The following is a 22,231-nucleotide window of genomic DNA, read 5'->3' as shown; positions in this document are numbered from 1 at the left end:
TTTCTTTGTAATATGGCCTGAGGGTGTTGCTAAAGCTAGTGTGTTTATCTACTGAAAATATGAAAAATGAAGAATATGAATTAGAGCAAAAAATTAGGGCATCACCAAAATCATCTGCATTCATCCTCTGCAGATTCATAAGAAGACACAGAAAATCTTACAGTGACTGAAATTGTCAATATTGCTAGTTTTAGACCAAAGTGATGGATTCACTGAGGGTGTTATCTCCATTATACAACGTCACATTATCACACAGAGTCATCCCACACTGAGAGACCCTATAACAGTTAACTAAAGAGTTGAATATGCGGTTATGGCACAGTTGCTGTGGTGTTACAGTATAAACAGTGTGGTATGTCCACTTCATAACAACATCAAGACATTTATGATAATCCTTTTTTTTTAATGTCTTTTCTACCTGATACACAGGAACACTGAACCCTGCCCTCAGTTTAAGCAGTGGCCTTTTGATGGTTGGACATCAGTGTATTATTGAAGCTTTTGTGTGAATGCTGTATTGTTTACTGGGCGGTCTCTTGATTGTCAGCGGGAGGCCGGGGGTAGGGGGGTGGGCCTGAATGGTGTGTGTGTGTGTTTGTGTGTGTTGTGTGTGTGTGTGTGTGTGTGTGTGTGTGTGTGTGTGTGTGTGTGTGTGTGTGTGTGTGTGTGTGTGTGTGTGTGTGTGTGCTGACATGGACCTTCTGTGATGACATTCAGTTGGATGACTGGTGCGGCTGAGGGAGGAGAGGGAAAGAGAAAAAGAAACTGAAAGAGCCACAAACACACAGGAGGATATGTTGAACAGGCAAGTCCAGTGAAGAGAAGTAGTAAAGAAAAAAAAAAGTGAAATACAGAGACGGTGAGATTGTTTGGACAAGGACGCACAGAGACAGTTCGACTGAAATGGAATCAACGAGACTGAGACAAACTTGGGATTATCAGTAACGGATCATCAGAAGAGGAGTTTCACAAACATGGACTAGTCTGGGAGTCTGCACATACATACTAACATACACACACACACACACACACACACACACACACACACACACACACACATTCACACACTTTCCACACACACAAACACACACAAACATATATACCCACATTTGGTTTCCTGTTGTGTCCGGCCTTGGCAGTGGACAGGTGTCAGTATGCAAGAGTCTCCAGGTGCCATGGGAGTAGATGGCAGCTACGCCAGCAACGTGCCAGCCTTTCTCACCAAGCTGTGGACGCTGGTGGAGGATCCAGATACCAACCACCTCATCTGCTGGAGCGCTGTGAGTCAGTCCGCAAAAACATCCACAGTAACGTTATGGCATTACAATCCTGTCAGTCTGTTTTCCATTAGTCAAAAGTCACGTCAGTTAAAAACAACTCAGACTTACAGTATTTATTGTCAGTGAACACACCGAGTGCTACTCTGGTATCATCCTACCTGCTCTTTTCTATTTAGGATTAGTTTTGGTTACTTTTCACACAGTAAGAAAATGATAAGTATCTGTTGATGTTATCACACCACTTATACAGCCTTAACAGTAATTCTAACCTATTAAAAGTGTCATATATTTTTAAACTTAACTTGAACATTAGACACTGATTATCTACATATTAACAAGCAACGTGTAATTATGATGCAATCAGTTAATAAAGAGGGTAATATGAACTATGAATACAGAATAACAGCAATAAATATGTCAAAAATAGGATTGTACAACAGTTTATGAAGACATATTATAAAGTAAGGGTTAGCAGTCTTGCTGCTCTGATGGTAAACTCCTGGTATGTTGTGGTCTTCAGATTAGAGAGATGAACTTCAGAAGAGTCCTACAAGAAGACTTCAGGTTGCCTTGGTATTTCTAAGATTTTTGCACCAATTATCTGTATAAAGGCATGTGCGTCAAAGCCCTTGGGAGGCTCTTTCATACCATCAGCCATTAGACTGTACAACACCACAGCTCCCAGTACCTCCCACCATCACTAATGTATTGTATATGTATTGTTTATGTTTATAGTATTTGGAAATTATTTTTATTGTATATTCTATTTTACTTTTTAATCTCTTTTAAAAAATACTGTTGTGTCAATGCCCTAGGGGTATCAATTAAGTTACCCTATCCTACATAAAGTGGGTGTATCTGAACACCTGTGTTGGTGCCTATGTGATGCATTCTGTATATGATAGATTATAAGCCACAGTGCCACTTATGAAGGGTGCAAAGGTTTTATGAATGGCTGGGCTGTATAATATACTATAACATCTAACAGTTTTTTATCCTCTGCCTAAGTCTCATGCTTTCTTTGGCACTCTGATGACCTCACCTCTGCATGACATACTTTAGTTTTGACCTTTGACCCAGGGTGATCAGATAAATTTAACCCAATTACAAGTACTCACTTAAGCTTTTCTCCTTTTACATTAAGAAAAATCTATAAATATTGATAGCATTGTTTAGAAAACCTAAGAAAGAGCACATTTACAGCTGTTTATGTTGTTTTCGACACTGTGTGTTCACTCTTTTTTTGTCCTCGGGTATGAGGCATGCAAAAAAATCGATGTGACACAAAGCCGAGGCTTCGGTGATGAGCTGTAAGAGGACAGCTGTTCTTCTTCACAGGGAGACAAACACACACAGACAGATGCTGTCCAGTCCCATGACATCTATAGTTAGAGTGTGCAGCATCAGCTGTTGCATTGTCAGACTATTAGTAGGCAAGTATGCATCACTATATACAAGGTAACAGCAACATCTTATTACAGCAGTCTAAACTTTATACATTTTATCACCTGTTGTGTAAACGGGCTGTGCTATACCTCTCTTTAGATGTCGATGATGTGTAAAGCATTTACATCCAAACTGCTCTTTAGAGCAAAACAAAGCTACTGCAGTTGTTTAGTAGAGTGTAACATTTGGAGAGGGAGTGTGACTCATCACTCACAGTATGTTTGATTGGCTGACTGAGCTGAATTTAGCTGCTGATGAGTAGATACTGCACTGTAGGAAAAATACTTCCTCACAAAACAACTTTTAGTGTTCAAATTGCTTTTCACATGACTTCACCTGCTTCCATCTGACATGCATTTCCTCTTCAGTCAATAGGCGTTGAGTCATGTTTATGACAGTGATGTAGGACATTGTCACTGACATACTGTTATTAAATGAGATGCTTCGGGCAGTAGTTTTGAAGAGATAATAATAGGGACTTTTTTGTACTGACATATTGTACTAGGTTAAACAACAATGAGGGCAAAAATGACAAAGTGACTCAGGAAAGCTAATGTAGAGTGTGCTGAAGTCAAACAATTCTACTTTTGGGTTCTCTTTTTATGTTGACATGAACATTAGTAACCCAGTTATGACTCATCTCCCAATTTTGGCCTATGAGCCTTGAAAAATTAACCTGGCTATTCTTGTCCCTGCATGTGATAATTACATTTTTCGGGGGGGGGGGGGCAAAAGTTTGTGTCACAGTGACACAAACTGTGTGTGTCAAGACCAGGATCCACATTTTTAAGTTTGAGATATGAACAGAAATGCCAAAATTTGAACTAACTATGTTCTGTATTTCAGACTGGGACGAGTTTCCATGTGTTCGACCAGGGACGCTTTGCAAAGGAAGTTCTGCCAAAATACTTTAAACATAATAATATGGCGAGCTTCGTTCGACAGCTCAACATGTGTAAGTACACTCCTCTCCTCGTCTCTCTTCTCCTTCTCTTCTCTTGTTTTCTCTTCTCCTTCTCTTCTCTTCTCTTCTCTTCTCTTCTCTTCATCACGGTATGTATTTCTACGTTGTGTGCTTGCTCTTATGTGTGTATCTAGATGGTTTCCGTAAAGTGGTGAACATCGAGCAGAGCGGCCTGGTGAAGCCTGAGAGAGATGACACAGAGTTCCAACATCTGTACTTCCTCCAGGGACACGAACACATGCTGGAACACATCAAGAGGAAGGTATGGACACACACACAACCACACACATACAACCACACACATACAAACACAAATGCAAACATACACAATGTCTTACAATAATGCAGACAGGCTTTATATGTGTAGCATTGGATAAGTCTGTAAATTGAATGTAGTGCACATATAGATGAAGCATGTAAATGATGCCTTCAGTGCATTTCTACATGTATTTTACACTTTACAATTTATTCATCTTCTCTTAAGATATTGAGACTCCCATCAAAGCCATTAAAGGTTAACATGCCCAAGTAGCGCAATTGTTCATTCAATTAGATGTCATAATCACAAATCATAGGGCTTGATGATATATACTACATACAACTGTGCTTATAAGGTGTACCTGTGCTGTGAGCTATTCATACCTCACACTGCTTTCTAGCTGGACGGAACCAAGTGGCCTTAAATACAATTAAAAACACAGAAAAGCGACTTTTGTTCACGTACTAAATCAAATTTTTGGAAATGTTTAAAAAAAAATTTTTGGGGGGGGGGGGGTGTCCATTCAAGCATAATACTTTTGCTTGTCAGCATGCTAACGTGCTAACTTGCAATAAACGCAAATTATTATCGAGTGCTGATGAGGATAGCATTAGTTTGGCCTCAAAAATGACCTGATTATAGTGAAAGATAAAAAAAGTGGAGGTGTCACCAAAGTTATTATAGATTACCTTGAGAGGGACATGATCAATACAATAGCTGTCGATAACACCTAAAACCACAAATGCCATCTGCAAGTGGTGCTAGAGGAAAAGTAAGGAGAGTAGTTGCTGAGACCAAAGTGGACAGACTGGACTGTACTTTGTGTGTGCAGGTATCCATAGTGAAGAGTGAAGAGACCAAAGTTCGTCAGGAGGACCTCAGTAAACTGCTGTATGAAGTTCAGCTTCTCAGAACACAACAGGACAACATGGAGTGTCAGATGCAGGACATGAAACAGTGAGTTGAGAGGGTGTGTGTGTGTGTTTGTGTTGGGGGGGGGGGGTTGAGGGCAGGGACTTAAGATCGGGCAATTGGTGTATCTGTGTACCCAGTTGGTAAAACGCTGATTTTTGGGTCAGTGGTTATGGTTTGGGTTAGGGGAATTTTCCAGGAAATTAGTGTAAGTCTATGCGAGTCCTTCAAAAGTGACTAAAGTAAACCTATGTGTGCGGTTGTGTGTGTGTGTGTGTGTGTGTGTCTGTCCCATGACCCCACAAGCTATTAGCCTACCAACAGAATCCATTTCCATCACCTACTATTGATGTGTGAGCGACACTAGCAGAGTAATAGTTGTAATGTTCACCATGTGTGAGCATTAGTACATATTATATATCAATAAGGACGTGATTAATTAAATTGATCCTCATTTCTTGCCACAGAGAAAACCTGGTGCCAAGTAATTTTCAGAATTACTGGTTGGTTTCTGGATGTCTGGGAAAATATTTGAACAGTAGTCTACAGTGTGCACTTTACTCAGTAGGAACTTAGAAGTGACAGGGTAAAATTGGCAGCAGTAAATTGGGACATTCTCTTTTTCTTTAAAAAAATCATTGCATCCCTCGTATTTAAGTATTTTTTCAATACATACTTCACAAACAGACCTACATTTGTTCTCTGTAACTATAGCTTTGTTATGTTGAACACCAATAGAAATTGCATGGCCTGAAAAAAAAATCAAAGATACTGTAGTAAATTGTGTGTCTGTTATTCCTCTTGCTAAGTTGGAACAAATCACCCACTGAGTTTTTCTCTAGAGGCTATTGTTGCTGAAAATAGCTGCTGTGTCTCCATTGTGTGCCGGAGCTGCTTTGTGCTCCGTATTGTTTGCTAATGAGAGGAGAGAATGTTCACCTGCTCACCTGACTAACACACACACGCACACGCGCACACACATGCACACACCAATATTGACTAAAGACATTCTTAGAAAGGATGACCAGATGTGGACACGTGTGCCTGTACAGCCTTGTGTGTGGACAATGCTCTTTTTTGTCTTTTGTTATGTGAGATCTTAGTTAAAAAATGGATATGAAGCCCAAATCTAAATTCACACATTGAGATGCTCAAAGTCAAAGGAGGGTTTTTTTATATATTTCTGTATTGCTTTGATCTTACACATGATAGAATTGGGAGAGCAGAGAAGATGGTTAGGTCTACGAACACTAGCTTTTCCTTATAACAGAGGTTGTCACCATCTTACTGGTGTCTTTAAGCTTAACTACACCCTTCTCATAAAGACTTAGAGCAAGCTGCCACTCTCCACCTGTCCAACCTGCCAAACAGATGGAGGAGGGGCAGCCAACATGACAGTAAACAAGCCTGACTTACTGTAGATCAATTTATGACACCTGTCTTCACCTGCCTCTCCAGAGAGAGCAGAAGGTGGTGAGCACAATGTCACTACCTCTCCACTGAGCATGCTGGATAGCTCTCACAAAGGTCCAGCAATGCAAGAGTGTGTGGCAGGCATGAATACTCATATCCAGCATTGGTTGTGCTATAGACAGGATATTAAGATTTATGGGTACACTATACTTGAAGTCCTGCTATTTAACATTTGTACAAACATAGTAGTAGTATAAACATTTCATAAGTTGTTTACAACAAACTATAGTATAGTGTAATATAGTATAGAATGGTATAGTATAGTATAGGTTATAGTATCAAAAACTATCTTCACTATCTTGTGAAGACATATTTTATATTACTACAACTGTCACTCAGTATCTATTTATACACCAGCATCCTGTTATTGTTGCCCACAGGAGTTATAGTTGAGTAATACATTAATAAACACTTCCAACTGCTTACAAATAGTACTTTATTTATTGTCATCACTTCATGTCATACATCCTGCGCATGTACATCCTGCCACACAACGATGACAACTCCATTTGTGTAATGTGGCTAGATGCATCACCAGTGATACAACATAATACATTATTAACTAATGTAGCAATTAGCCAAGGCAAATCAGCAACATTATTCACAATACTGATTAAAGTTACCACAGCACAATGTGGACAAATTAAATTGATTTAAAAATTCACAAAAAATAATTGATCAAATTATTGAAAAAAAAAAATCAAGGGCCTTTTTCAAAATAAGTTACCTGTAGTGCTCCCTTTAGTGGCTGTCAACAATTCATTTTTCTTTAAAAATAGAATATCTTGACCATTTATTAACCATTAATTAGCAGTTAATATTGTGCTTATATATGCTAAAGTAAAGCTTTACCCATTCACCATATACCATGTCAGTACACACAGTACATCTATGCACATAGGCAATAGAATGCATTTAGCTGCTGGAAGAGCTGTGCACAAACACACAGAGCACTGGGTTGATTTTTCAGTTCATGACATGAGTTGTTTTCTCCTCACTTCCTCCTGAAATGTCCAGTCACTCTGCATTACACTGAGAGGTGTGCTCTGGCTGTACATGCACATCCTAGAAAATAAGTGTTGGACACTTCTGTCAAGCTTGCAATGGAAATAAAGGGAAATCAGAAAGATTGCATGTGCACCACCTTAGGATGGACTGTCTTGAGATAGAACTACAGTTGACAGTGGGTGTCCTGAGCACGGTAGACACTACATAAACACACAGTCTTCTCCTCAAACAGTTCTGGTCTCTGTCTGATAGATACAATAAAGGGCTGCTGCTGCAAACTGGCTGTTATAACCAACTCTGGACAGCAAGAGTAAAATCACACTCTCTTGTGATGAATCCATTCATAGCAACACTGTCATCTTCTGTTTGGGATGACAAGTGGATGAGGTTTATATATCAAAGAGCAGTGGAGAGGGACGGTTGAATGTCAGGCTAGGGGGGTGAAATCTGAATTAAAATGTCCTTGTGTGCGTGTGTGCAATGAACAAAAAGCACTATGTCATATCGGAGTCAAAACGTAACATAGCAAATGACATGCAGTGATCTCTTTGATCCTTGAAACCTTTAATAAAATACTCTGTGGCGCAGAGTAGCGGTTGGGTTAATGGATACAGTCTTTGGTGTCAGGTTAAAGGCTGAATTGTGAACACACTTGGGGGTATTAATCTATTTTTGTGCGTTTTTAAGTGTTTTCTGCCCAGTAGGTTTTAGAAGAAAAATAGGGGACCTAGGTTGACTGTTGTTTTAATTCTGATCAGCTGACTTACTTGAATCCTCACTAAATGTTGTGCAGTGATTTCTGCTCACTCAGTTCAAACATATTACAGGAAAATGCTGAAAATCTGCATGGAAGAAGTCAAATCTTATTCAATCCACAAATTCCTTCATGTTGGGTTAATATGAGTAGGAATTCAGGGACAATAGAGACTATGAGAGGAAGTTAAGGGTGTTGAATGCATTCAGCATGAGCGGCAAAAGGTTAACAGGCTTCAGATTTATTTATTTTTTTACCAAAATGAAATTAACTTTTACAACAAATCCAATTTTCTGCTATACTTTACATCTGTCTACATGATCTGTCTTTCTTTGCAGGCAAAATGAGGTGCTGTGGAGAGAGGTGGTGTCACTGAGACAGAACCACACACAGCAACAGAAAGTCATGAACAAGGTCAGTCTGTATATGTGTGTGTGTGTGTGTTTGTATGTCCTGAACAATAAGACATATCTGATCTTGCTGTTCTTTCTACGCCTTTTACACTGTAGTTAGAGCCTCACATCTGGAGGAACTCTTAGAGTCAGGGGCAGATTTGTGCAGGTTTTTTTCAGTGTGCGCTGGGTGTATATCTATATATCTGGTCCTCCAGTATATCTATCTTTAATAGAGTCCACTGATTCAGCATTGCACCTCTAAAACACTGTGAGACAATTGGTTTCACTTTATTAATGACTTACTTTCTAGCTAATGTCTTACTGTTAGGTTCAATTCATGAATTTAATTTTAGTGTGTGGAGGTTTTTGGTTCTTTCACAGTCAGATTTTATTGAACAACCCATCTGTCTATAACAGTGCAATAACTTTAAAGATCCCCTCCTGACATGTCTTAAGATGAATATAAAATGCTCTACTTCTAATATTAATTGTGCCTGATACCCTTTTCCACAAGGCAAGTGAAATTATCTTGTTAAAATCCTCTACATAACATCTATTCTTTTCCCCTCATTATAAAGTCCAGAATCTACACGTGCAAATATAAATCAATAATCATTTTGATTTTAATTAAAGTTTAATTATTGGATACAAGATGTCTCAGTAAAGTCACTGGAATGCACTGGAGGCTTCAAGTTTCCTCATCTACATAATAGCCTGTCAGCACAGCTTCTCCACATCACTGCTAACAGACACCACAGCCACTCACCTGACCTATGATGAAGAGTCAGTCACGTAAAATGCAGCTCTCTCTCTCTCTCTCTCTCTTTCTCTCTCTCTCTCTCTCTTTCTTTCTATCACTCTCACTGAATGCATCGATTCAGTGCTCATAAACTAGCTAAACATCAATTCAGATCAATCAAAGGAGACATATTAGACACATCTCCAGGTCTATATTTTAATCTGGGGCTCTACTGGAATATCTTTGCATGATTTACAATTCAAAAAACTCAACAACTACCATGACTTGAGACTGAAGCCACAGTGCAGAAGTTCCTTAAAGTGCAATACCTCCAATGTCTGCTAGATGCAGGCTCCAAAAAATCCCTGGCTCCAAATGATTCATGTAGTACCAATTCCTCTCTCTTTCTTGCACTGAGTTGAGCTATTGTCGCAATATTTTGGTGAGTTTAATGTTAGTTGATAACAATACCTGCCGTATTAGCATAATTTAGCTAAAGTCCCTAATGGCTAATGTTAGCCTACGTGTGCACCTCTCCGTGTTTCCAAGGTAATGGGGCGTGCAGGGACATTGAATATATTTATTGCTCCATCTGGTACTTGGTGCCCTATATGCAGTGTCATACATGCAAGTACAGTATGTAGCACTCCTTCTTAGGAAGGTCCTGACTCCAAAAGGAAACAATGATAAACTGGCTCCAATGCAAACCAATGGGTGACATCACACCTGGCTAAATCCTTCCTATGTACAGACAATGGTGCAGCCACTGTCTCAAAAAGGCTGTTTTAGCACCTGCTTCTACAAGACCCACTCCACACTTTGACCCCTGGCAGACATCCATCAGCTGCATCAACAAACTATGAAACAACTATAGCATCATGCTTTCATTAGGTTTTTCTTGTTCTTTACTCAAAATGTTAACTTCTTAAATACATCAAAACAAGCTCAAACTAAAATCTGATCCAAAAATATGAAAGTGGACAATGACAACAACACACGGAAAAACCTTAACAACACCTTAGCAACCAGAGTTTAGGAACAGATGGCTTTTAATGGACGTGCTTGATGAGCTGATGTAGGTGGAAAAGGCACAGTATGAAAAAACACCACAAACTATGCATTGAGAGCAGGTTGAAATGTAGACTTTTGACATGATCAAGTACAATTTCAAGCTTTGGAACTTTGAACTATGTTTAACATAGACATCTAATATCATAACAGTATATAAATAATAGAACATTTTAAAAAGCATAGTATGTCCTCTTCAATGACACAGTTAATGGGTCTGTAGAACAATAGAATAAATGAGTAAGTTAGACAAACAAGAGCCAGCTTCTCTAGTCTTGCTGTGACTTCTGTGTCTCTGTTTGATGAGTACAAGTTTTTTTTTCTTGTGATTTATCAAAATGAAACTGCTAATAAAGACAGGAGAGCTGTGCTGTGCTGATAATAGTGCTAATAATCGTAATGGAAATGTTTCACCACAATGCACAGTGAAAACAATGTACCAACACATCTCTAACCATATACAACTGTAAGGCCACAGTTCAGCTTCCAGCAGAGATGAGGAGCACTCTTCTGTTACCTTGACACACTGCTTCAGTTACAACTAAACTAACTCGGCCACTTTGTGAAATTTAGCATCATTTCACTGTCAGATATCAGTCATTGCATTCATTGTTTTTATCCCGAGATTTTAGTTGAGTTCATTGTGACTTTCTTACTGTATTACTCATAAATGGTCAACATAACTTTCCTTTTATGTTCCAAGAAGGAAATAATGGGATAGTATGCGTGTGTGTTTTCTGTGTGAGTGTGTATGTGAGGAGGATGCTGATTCATGCTGTGCTTTTTCTCTCTTTGCCAGCTGATTCAGTTTCTGTTCAGCCAGATGCAGTCCAACACACCCAGCACTGTGGGCCTAAAGAGAAAGCTGTGAGTATATGCACGTACGCACACACACACATACACGCACACACACACACACACACACACACACACACACACACACACACACACACAGGGGAGCAATCAACAAAAGTGAGACAAATAGGGCCACAGTGGGGCAGAGGGAAGGGCTGGCTCAGCTGACAAACTGAACAATCTAACTCAACAAGCGCAGTGAATGGAGACAAGTGCTGAATCAGTCAGTCAGACAAACACACAAACACACGCACACACACACACACATTCACACACAGTGAAGGCAGAGAAGAGTGCATGACCCTGCTACAGCCTGTGTGTGTAAAATGCTGGTTCAGCTTTGCTGCTGAGTGTGAACAAGGCCGACATGAGAAAGGAAAGGCACGCTGAAACACAAAAGGACTAAAGAAACATGTATTTCAGGGTCAGTGTTGTGTTACCTGGTGAAGGTGCAATTATATTTAAATTATACTATATATTCCTACTGATAGTTACCATATTACTAGACTTACACATCAGTTATTTTGAATATCACAGACATGATATCTATTGACAGTTAGATACTGTGTTTGGGTTGGGGTTTTTTTTTCAATTTTACATCATAACATCACAACATACCAGATTACTGGAACCCCTTTCTTTCTCCTTATTTCTTGTCACATCCTTACTTACCTAATTGTCTAATCAAGGTTAAACACACCCACAAAATCTTTTAAAAACAAGCATGCATCTTGTCTGTCATCACACAATTTAATAATTCATTCAAATTATCATTCAGCACCTTAAAAAAAACAGGAAAAATGCTAAAAGTCAGTACTTGATCGACTTTGCATAGCCACTATGACTCAGGATGACTAACCGAAAATGAATGATCCCTTCAGGCCCCTCATGCTCGACGATGGTTCTCCCAGTCCTCCTGCCTCCAAGTTCAGTCATAATAACCCGATGGAGCCCATGCACGAGCCCTTCTACATCCAGTCGGTGAGAAAATATGCAAATTACACACCTAATGTGTTTACTATGGTGACAAAATATATTGTAGCTGCTTCATAATCACTGAAGCCCCTATGGATACTACATAATGCAGATGATCTTAATTTAGGTCATTGATGAATAAACAACATGTAAATGTGTCTCTTTTCCAAAAATGAAGCTCTTGTAGATTTATCAGTGTTCTGCAGCCTCTTTTTAATGACACTCTGTCATTTTGCTGGGAACTATAATTAGTACACTACTGTGCTGCTGACCTTCCACATTCAGCACAAATGGTGCTGGCAGCCACTTGCAGTAAACATCAACTTTGTAGTTCCTGGCTGGCCTTTCTGAGTGCTTTGCCATGTTTGGATTTCAAATTTATCTTTAAAGCCACTTGATTTAGTGTCCACAGCATTCCTGATACAGAAGTAACCGCTTTCTTCAGCGGCTCAAGACATTTATTCAAATCAAAATTTAAAGTGTACTTGAAACGTGGCGTATCCACTACATCATAGTTAATATATTATCTGTACATAAATCTCCTTTAACAGCCTGCTGCCATCAGGCTGTTGTGTTGGAACAACACTAGAGGGAAGCAGTGTGCAGGGACAGATTTGGAGAGCGCTGGATATGGCGTGTGTGAGAAACAAAGACTTGGATTGAAATTAATTGACTATTTTTGTGTCCTAGTTTGTAACACTAGTCACACAAGGGAAACATACTGCCCTACAAAGCAGCAACTACAGAAACAATGAATACACATAGAAAGGCTGTAATGTCTTCATTTTATTCCTTTAATGAACAGATTCACCATTTTTCAGTCAGTGTTTTTCTTGCTGTAATCATTCCTCCTGTTCATACTGACCATTAGAAGATCCTTTCATAATGCACTTGCAATGGAAGTGATGGGGGACAAAATCCACAGTCCTCCTTCTGTGCAAAAATGTATTTAAAACTTTATCTGAAGCTAATATGAAGCTTCAGTCATCTAAATGAGTCAAATTAAGCAGATATGTTTCATCGTTACAAACTTTTTAGTGCCAAAGGGTTTTTGTTACTATACTTCCACCACAGCTCAACAGGGAAACACTAAGAGGGAATTTTATGCTAAAAAGACTGTACATATGTCAGATATCTACTTGATATGACTAACTTAGACTGCGGAAGCTTCAAAGCTACTCTTAAATGCGTTTTTGCACAAAATGACTGGAATGTGTGGACGCACTGTGGATTCTTTCACTTAAACTGAAAGCACATTTGAAGGGGATCTTTTAATAGCCAGTATGAACAGGAGAAATGATCCTTGGTGTAGTCGTCTGTTCCTCTGTGAGAGTGCACCAAATGTGATGGGGTGGGATTTACAACCCAAATATAACCAAGATAGAACATTTATTATACTTTGAGCAGCACTGCACAATCAGACTGAAGTAAGCACAGCCAGAAAGCAGTTACGGCGATTTGACATGATTTTTAGCTCCATTTTTTAGTTAGTGCAAATGTTATGCTGTTTTAATGGAAATGATATATTTCTACGACATAACTGTTTTATATGGTGAAGCAGAAGTCAAATATATCCGATTCTGATTCTTCAATTTCTACTCAACTTTCACAGCCCTGAATTACAGTCTCTTCTTCTTCCACAGCCATCCAGTGACACTGCTTCTTGCTCCACCAGTGGGCTGACGGGAGGACCAATCATATCAGATGTTACCGATATGTCTCAGGCCAGCATGGCTCTCCAGATGCAGTCTGATGACACCAGGTGAGCAACTACAGCTACAACTATTAATGCTGCTACTATTACTATGACAGTAAAAAAAATCCACATTTAAGTAAGATTGATGTATGATGATGCACTTGGTGCTGATTCATCAAATTGATCACAAGTTTTATATAGATGTGTGTGATGTGTCAATTTGAAAGAAGCTGATAAAGTCAGCTCTGCTTTTGACTCTGCTAACAGGGAGAAGTGCCTGATGCTTATCAAAGAGGAGCCTGTGAGTCCGGGAGTGAGAGGAGGAGGGAAAGGAGGCAGTGTAGGAGGAGGAGAGGCTGTAGCATTGACCTCCTCCTGTGAGGTGTGCTCCTCAGAACCTCCTGTCCTCCCCGTCGCGATGGTCCAGTCTGTTTTGGAGGGGAGGGGCTCGACGGCCTCTATGATAGAGAGGAGGAGTAAGAGACCTGCCCTGGACAGGTAGGTGCTCACATACAGATGACAGGAGATCACAAGTGGATACAAACGCATACAGAAGGAACTGTATAAGCAAGCAATCCTGTGTGTCTCACTACTGCGTGTGTGTGTGTGTGTGTGTGTGTGTGTGTGTGTGTGTGTGTGTGTGTGTGTGTGTGCAGAGTGGAGGTTTCAGATGCAGTGGAGAACGTGGATATGAGCCTGGAGGAGCTGCAGCAGCTGTTGCTCAGGAGCCACCAACAGAGTACTGTGGAAGCTGGGACCAGCGCTGTTATGGATGTCAGTAGGCCGACACAGATGCACTATCACACATGTATATGTGCACTTCACCAAGTCGTCTGTCAGTGTGTGTTTCTAGATTCAGATATGTCTCACATTTGAAATTTCACACAGTGGCCATTGAATTGAGTCATTTAAACACTCGTCTAAATGAATACATTTCTGCTCTTTCTCTCTCTCTTTCTGCAGCCCTTCAGTTTAAGCCTGCCTCTGACTGAGTGGAACTTCACAGAAATGGAGTCCAACCTCAAATCAGTAAGTGTGATAACTTTGTATAGATAACATGTGTACAAAGCTTAAGGGAATATGCTTTTTTACATCATAAGAGTAGCCATTGTGCAAAATGATGGCAGAACTTCCCTTGTTTAGATAAAACACCCTGACTTATTACATTACTTATTGATAAGTGAGGATCATACAACAATATCAAGGAGGATTCAGCCGATTTCCCACTTGTGTCATTCACACCAAGTTTGACCATTTATGTGTATCTGCCCCACGCAGCTGATGTACCAACTGTAGTTTATATGTAAGCTGTATGTGGGAGTGTTTCTGTGTGTTTGTGTTCAGTCCAACCTCTGACTGAACTCGGAACTCTGCTTCTTTCTGTTATTTCCCTCTGTATGTTCATGAAGCAGACTCATGCAGCCATTCATTTTTTATACATTTTCAACTTGAACGCATCTTTGAATCAATGTGCACTTGCTCCAGGCAACTTTGAGTCTATTGTTTCTTTGCATTGACTTTGTATGTAATCGGGCCATATATAAAATTCACTTAACATTCTGTCTGAACATGGAAAGGATTGTACCAATTGCTGTTAACCCCTCAGGTTATTTCAAGCTTTTAAAGACTAGATGGGGGTGGTTTTTACCAGAAAAACAAAAGCATTAGGCATTTGTTGAAACTGCAGGAAAATTTGCCATAATCATAAATAATAAATTCAATTTCCCTGACAAACCACAGAGAAGAGTGACTGTTCTCTCCATAAATACAACAGCACTCTTATTTGTAGAAACTATTTGTTGAATGCTTACATTCAGTAGCAAAGGAGGAAACTCCAACGGTTGGGAGAGGGTCTTATTTTACATACAGGCACTGGCCTCTTTATAAAGTACACCTGTGCAATCTAATGCATACAACAGCTCTGCTATAAATTATACTTTTATGAAGTTCTATTTTTATGAAGTTCATAAATGTAGAATTTATAGCAGAGCTGTTGTATTGGATTGAATTAGATTGCACAGGTGTACCTAATGAAGTGGCCAGTGAGTGTATATTTGCATTAAGTTGTTTTCTTTAAACCTGCGATAACAGTTGACATCACCACTTAAAGTTGATATGGCAAACTTGCTAGTTGCTTATTGCAACATTAGCATTAATTTGGAGTGTGTGTTTCTGGACACATGATGAATATGAGTCCTGCTTTGGGTCTCCACCAACTGCTGAGAAAAATATCTCGCTCTTAAAGTGCTAAATGCTGAACTATGTTCACAAGCTACTTTTTAACTCTGAGCTGGAGTTTTTCACTGAAAACTGCCACCTGCTGGAAACAACATTGACGAGAAAGGTGAAAGTAAATGAAAACAGAACAATTTTGTGTGGTCAATCAAAACAGTGAGACAATAATGTCAGCGATTTTCACCTTACATGAAGCTTATTGATCTGCTGTTAAAATGAAAATAGAAACTTTGGACACAGCCTTTTCTCTTGCACAGTCACGCCAATTATGTGTCAGCTGCTGCCCCCACAATCCCTTGAGAAGTGATTCACTCAGATCCGGTGTTAAATGAATAAGAGTGGACATCAATGTGGCTGCCAGGCCTTCACTTTGAGGTCTTGTTCAGACCTAAAATAGTGCTGTATTAAAACAAACACATGGGGCTGTGTATATTTTGCTGCCGGTCCAGTTTGAGTGACAGAGGTGTCAAGGATTGTCAGATGCAGCTAATAGCACTATTAGACATGATTCACATTTCAACAGCTGTGAAGTAAACAGAACTAGAGCATTAATGTTACTTATGTTAATGTTAAGTAATGTCTGAGGAATGTGTGATTGCTTTTTGAGGAGCTACTATAAATGCTGTCTCCTGAGCAGTTACGGATGAATATCAGATTGTCCAGTTTGAGTCTTATCTTGAGTCTCTTTTTTACCAACATTGTCAGAGACTGTAGATCAATTTTCCGACCACCTTGCATTGAACAGCTGGTGAGGCTGTTCAGTGTGTTTGACACCATGCGAACCTTAGATAGCTTTTCATGTAATTCATCTTTTGAAAAGCTCTCACATCAGCAGGAACTTTCACAGGAAGTGCCGGAGAACATACGGAACCCCCCCCCCCCCCCCCCCCGAAGCTTTGCATCAGCATTTTAAAATTGCAGAGAGAAGTTAACTACTTTGCAAACTGGTTTCAATTCATGGTCTTCATATGTGCCATATGAGCCATGTGAGATGTGCCCTAAAGCAGCAGTTAGTTCCTTAAATACTTCGTCCTGTTTTGTAATGTTCAAAACTTTATTATTGTTGTGACATAAAGCACTGCGTTGTGAAACGTGGCAGCTGCACTCTTATCTTCAGCCGTTTCATGACAATCTTTTCTCTTCCTGTGTAACGGCTCCTGAGTCGTGGAAATGGGCTGCGACACCTGTGGCTTGAGACGGTGAATCCTCCCCACCATGCGCTCATATTTCAGTTCCTCCATTTTCGTTGCTCCTTTGAGATATTTGCTGATTGGAGAATATTTCTGTCATTGATGCCCTTAACTATGAGTCAAATGGTGAGGAAGTGAATTGGACTGAGAGAAGGAGTATTTCTTAAGACTAGTTTATCTTGCTTTGTTTGTCTGACTGCATGATGAGTAGATGCTCAATAGGGAAGTGCTTTGCCAGTGGTTGGGACAGTCTAAGAGGAAGCACATAGTGTCCATAGGTTCATTAAAACTTTCTACATACTGTAGCTAGGCTGGCTGTTTCCCCCTGCTTCCTGTCTCAGCTCTTACTTCATACAGTACTTAAGAAGCAGACATTAGTCCTACACAAATGTAAAACTGGACACGACTATACCTGTATTGAAAAGAATTGTATTGTGAAATGAAGTCCTGATAAAACAAACTTAAAAAAAAGAAGCAGACATTAAAGTCGTCTTATCTAATTTTCTGCATGCAAGCAAGCATAGTTCACAAAATGTTGAACTATTTTCCTTTAAGGATATGAGCAGTGCAAGGTAACGTCCCAGAAAATGTTTTGGTTCCACTTTCTCATACAGCACCCCTTATTAAGTTTTAAGCAACGTTCATTAGTGCTTTATAAATCAATCAGAGCATTTAATAGGAGCCTTTACACTTACAGATTGTGAAAAATCTCTTTCCGGTGAACCATTAATAGTCCCATCATTAAGAAACTAATGAGTTTTTCACTTCCTAATTAGCCATTAAATAAGTGGTAACAAATGTCAATAGTCAATAGTAAGGGGCAATAAATATAAATGTTCCAGTTATGCTCAGTAAAGTGATTAAAAAAAGGGTTTCTCAGTGTATGTGCACTGTTGGTTTTATGTTTCCACTTCACACTGGGCCTCAGTTGACTGCAGACTATGTCACAAATCATGTCCATAGTTGTGCACAAATGTGTTTTTCTTCTTGTTACTGCAGTTGGATGTTTGAGCAGTAGAAAGCTGTTTTCATCTTGCTCTCCTGATAGTGGGAAGTTTCTTTCTGCTCATTGGAAATCAGATTTTAAAGGGCGGACCTACGATTATGATATGTGACATCACAACTAGTTTGGAAACCACTTTAACTTTTAATAAGGGAGAATGAATTTTATTTTTTACAGATTTAAACACAATAATTATACTTGCTGTGGAAAAACAAATCTGACACACACATTATTGTGTAGTTTATATGTCTTTGTACATGTCTGGATGGGATCTTTATACTGAGATTTAAATTAAGCACAGAGAACCTCTGATCATTTTGCACATAGAAGCTCAATCATTGAAAGTGAAGTAACAATAAGCAAAACACATTTCTGAGTGGAAGGGAACTTCAAGAAGAGCTAAAGTTTTTGCAATGATTCATCAGGTTTTTTGCAGCACTGCAAAATCAATTCAATCAATCAATTTATATACACTCAGTGGCCTCTTCATTAGGTACACCTGTCAAATCTAATGCAATCCAATACAACAGCTCTGCATTTATGAAGTTTATACATGTTCAGTTTTTGTTAACATTGTCAGGAAGGTGATAATTTTACTTTATGTTTATTACTGAGGTCATAGTGGGTGATGGTGATGTATTAGGGTGTATTATGGTGTTCCTCATATTTTGTCCACTCCATTAAAATACATGAGGGGGGCAAAATATTAGGAACACCAGTCAAAATAATTCACCCCAGTAAGCCACCAACTGTTGCGTACACCTACAAAATTTACATTTATCATCCATAATTCAGAGCTTTAAAGGACTGGTGTGTAGGATTGAGTGCCATCTAGTGGTGATGTTGCAGACTGCAATCAACTGATAACCCCTGCCCTCTACCCTCCCTTCCAAGAATATAGGAGAACCTACGGTAGCTGTGAAACTCGCGAAAAACACACAGCCAGTGTTTGGTTTGTCTGTTCTGGGCTACCATAGACTCGCTCCCTATGTATATGGAAAAGGTTCATTCTAAACTTAAAAAAACATAACGATTCTTACATTCAGATGATTTAACTAATGAAAAAAATACTTATGAATATGAACATTCCATTCAATTTCCCCCTAAATTTTACACACTGCTCCTTTAATTTTCTGCATAAAACTCATAATTCTCAATGTTGAGTGTGGTCTTATCTAAAAGAGAGCTCATTTCTCCTCACTCACTGGTTTTGTTTGTGCAGCTGGCAGTCAATACTACTCCCAGTAATTAGAGAGTGATGCAGAATTTTCCACTTCCAGTCACAGTCTGCGTGTGGCTTGTTTGCCTCATGTTCTGCTAATTTATCATATTTACCCAAAGTCATACTGTCTGTAACCATAGGAGCCTCAACACAACTTTAATCTGTTTTTGGTCATGAGGAAAACCTGACATGGGAGGGATTCTAATGCATTGGTGCTTTTACTAAATATGATGCAGTCTCTCCTCCCTGTGGCTGATTTTCTACCCCATAAACGATGGCGTCATTAAGAAATGACTTGCCTACAGGGGGGTAGAGTCGTCAGTGTGCTTGATGGTTAAAATAGGGTTCCCTTATGGAAAAAGGTTGGGAACCACCGCTAAAGGCACAGGCATTCATTTTTTAAATTGTAAAATGAAAGGTTTGGGGTTAAGGTACTAAATGTGTATGTGTGTGTGTGTGTGTGTGTGTGTGTGTGTGTGTGTGTTCCTCTGGCAGTACATGTTCCAGAACCAGGAAGCGGAGGCTTTCCCAGCTTCTGGATGCGAGGAACAGTGATGGATCTGAACTGTGGACTGTCCTTTCTGAAGTGTAAGGTAACCATCCTGAGACTTCTGTTATTGAAGTGGTCACTACTTCAACAGATGGAGGACATATTAATCAGACATCAGTCATTAAAGGTTGAGAGTGATGATATTATATATTTTTCATTAATGTCACATAAAAACAATAAAAAACTATTATATGTTAGCCGATCTTTTCCGCAGTCCTGAGACTGTTTGTATCTGAAGAAATACTTTTCCCCCCCTTTTTTTTCTTCACAAAATCGAATAATTATTACCTAAAACATTGCCATTTTTTTGGCTGTGGATTAATACAATAATGAGTATTTGCAGCAGGACAGTGTACTGTATGTGTTCATTGTAATAAAGGAACATGTCAGCCAATGCAACATTGTGGCTCACTGATGTGTTCTGTAATAGCTTTTGAACAAAGATCGAGCTTTATGGTACAGTGGAATCAATATATGTGAATGACTGGCTGCACAGACAGTACTTTTTAATAACATCAATTCATTGATGGTTTTGGTTTTTTCACATTAGCTTTGGTTGAAAGTTGTTGCACAAATCAAAGGCTGTGAATTTTGTCCTTTTTTATTTGTATGTTGAAGGTATCACTGCATGGCTAGTGTAGGATGGATGATTACAGCTTTTGTATTATTGTTAATGTATATGTAATGCATATGAGTATTATATTTAGGAAAAAATCTGGACTAACTTAACTTAATTCAAACTATAACTTAAAGCCTCCTTCATGAACAAAGGTCAACATAACTGATTAAAATATACAGTATTCTTACTGTATTTTCTTCAAGACTTACATATTATTCTGCTTACTGTTGCTTGCCATAGTATATGTGTACATTCGGAGGGTCTTTTCATGCCCACACACTGACACCACCATCCCTTTGTACTTCTCTCCTCAGGCCACAGAAGCTGCTGGTCCCTCATTCCACCCTGCATGAGTTTGATCCCACGGCCCTGCCAGGCTGTTTCACACACGTGGCTTCACTTTCATTCTTTTACATCCACATACCTACAAAATGCAGCAATGAAAAAGCCTGTATAGATTTTTTTTTTTTTTACGAACTGATCAAAGTTCTTATATCAAGACTCCAGTATTTAAGCCAGCTGAATGCAGACAGTGCATTCTTGGCTCCAGCACTTTAGTCTTTGTGTGAGAGGGAGTTCCTGCTTGTGGAAGTGACTTTTTCTTCCTATAAAGAATCTATTACGGATGTATACAAGTGAATATTTTTATTATTTTATCCTTATCACAGAAATACTGTACTTGTACCCAAGAGCAAACTTTGGCACAATAGTCGCTGTGGAAAACCATCTTGGAGGGGCATTGTAGCATATATTACAAGTTATGTGATTTTTTTTTTTTTTTTGTCTGTGTAAGGGTGTAGAAAATTTAAGGGCTCCTCATATACTTCATGCATTTCAAATCATTTAAATGTGTTAAGATAGATGAGAGGTGAGTTCAGTAATATGAAAGGTTCTTCTAGCAAAACTATGGATTCAAGCCACTCTAAAATCCATTAAGAAACCTTTAGTTTTTTTAGTTTTAAAGTACAACATGATAGGAGGTTTTAACACACTTAAACACCCATCTAATGTATTTTGCACAGGCCTGACATGTAGCCAGAGACTTCTCTTCAGAGTTACTTCTGTCCATTTAAATGTGAAGTTTTAAGGCAATATGAAATGATACGCTTCTCATTTGACAAAACCAAGAACACCACTGCATTTTTGCACAATCTGTATCACTAGTTATATACAGTTATGACAAAGGTCATTCATTTTCTGTTTGTAAATGACCAGCATTCTACACCTGCATGTCAAGAAAAAAAGAGACACACACTGGCCTCAACGGCAGGGTTTAATCAATCAGATAATGAGAAACCCTCATAAACAGTCAACAGAGTGGAGTACTGCCTTTCATACTTTGTTTAAAAAGAAAAGAAAAAAAAAAGAAAAAGGAAAAAAAAAAACTCAACCAGCCAGTCTTTGAAAATAATTTCATTATGGTTGACTGTGTTTCATTAAATGTATGGTGAGGTGGTTACATGAGCATTGAATCTGTTATAAAACTGCTAAAAGAAATGCAGATTTTTTATCTGGATTACTAAAAAAATAATGCTTAATAACTGTAACTGATGATGCCATTCAATGTAATATATTACTCCTCAGCACT

At 39.0% G+C, this 22,231-nt stretch overlaps 1 protein-coding gene across 1 annotated transcript; it reads left to right on the top strand.

The window, feature by feature from the left end:
* The first annotated feature begins 1,154 nt into the window (after positions 1-1,154).
* hsf4 (heat shock transcription factor 4) lies at positions 1,155-21,999 on the top strand. Its single transcript, XM_053319009.1, has 13 exons — positions 1,155-1,280; positions 3,573-3,681; positions 3,825-3,952; positions 4,782-4,906; positions 8,435-8,510; positions 11,098-11,165; positions 12,035-12,134; positions 13,772-13,890; positions 14,092-14,322; positions 14,481-14,598; positions 14,788-14,853; positions 19,970-20,067; positions 20,958-21,999. The coding sequence occupies exons 1-12, from the start codon at positions 1,155-1,157 to the stop codon at positions 20,027-20,029; spliced, it is 1,326 nt and encodes a 441-aa protein (XP_053174984.1). The 3' UTR covers positions 20,030-20,067; positions 20,958-21,999.
* The last annotated feature ends 232 nt before the right edge of the window (positions 22,000-22,231 follow it).

The sequence above is a fragment of the Scomber japonicus genome, chromosome 5, assembly GCF_027409825.1.
Source record: "Scomber japonicus isolate fScoJap1 chromosome 5, fScoJap1.pri, whole genome shotgun sequence".
In the NCBI taxonomy this organism is placed as follows: domain Eukaryota; kingdom Metazoa; phylum Chordata; class Actinopteri; order Scombriformes; family Scombridae; genus Scomber; species Scomber japonicus.
Note: the sequence above shows the minus strand (reverse complement) of the source record. Positions and strands in the feature narration are given on the sequence as shown.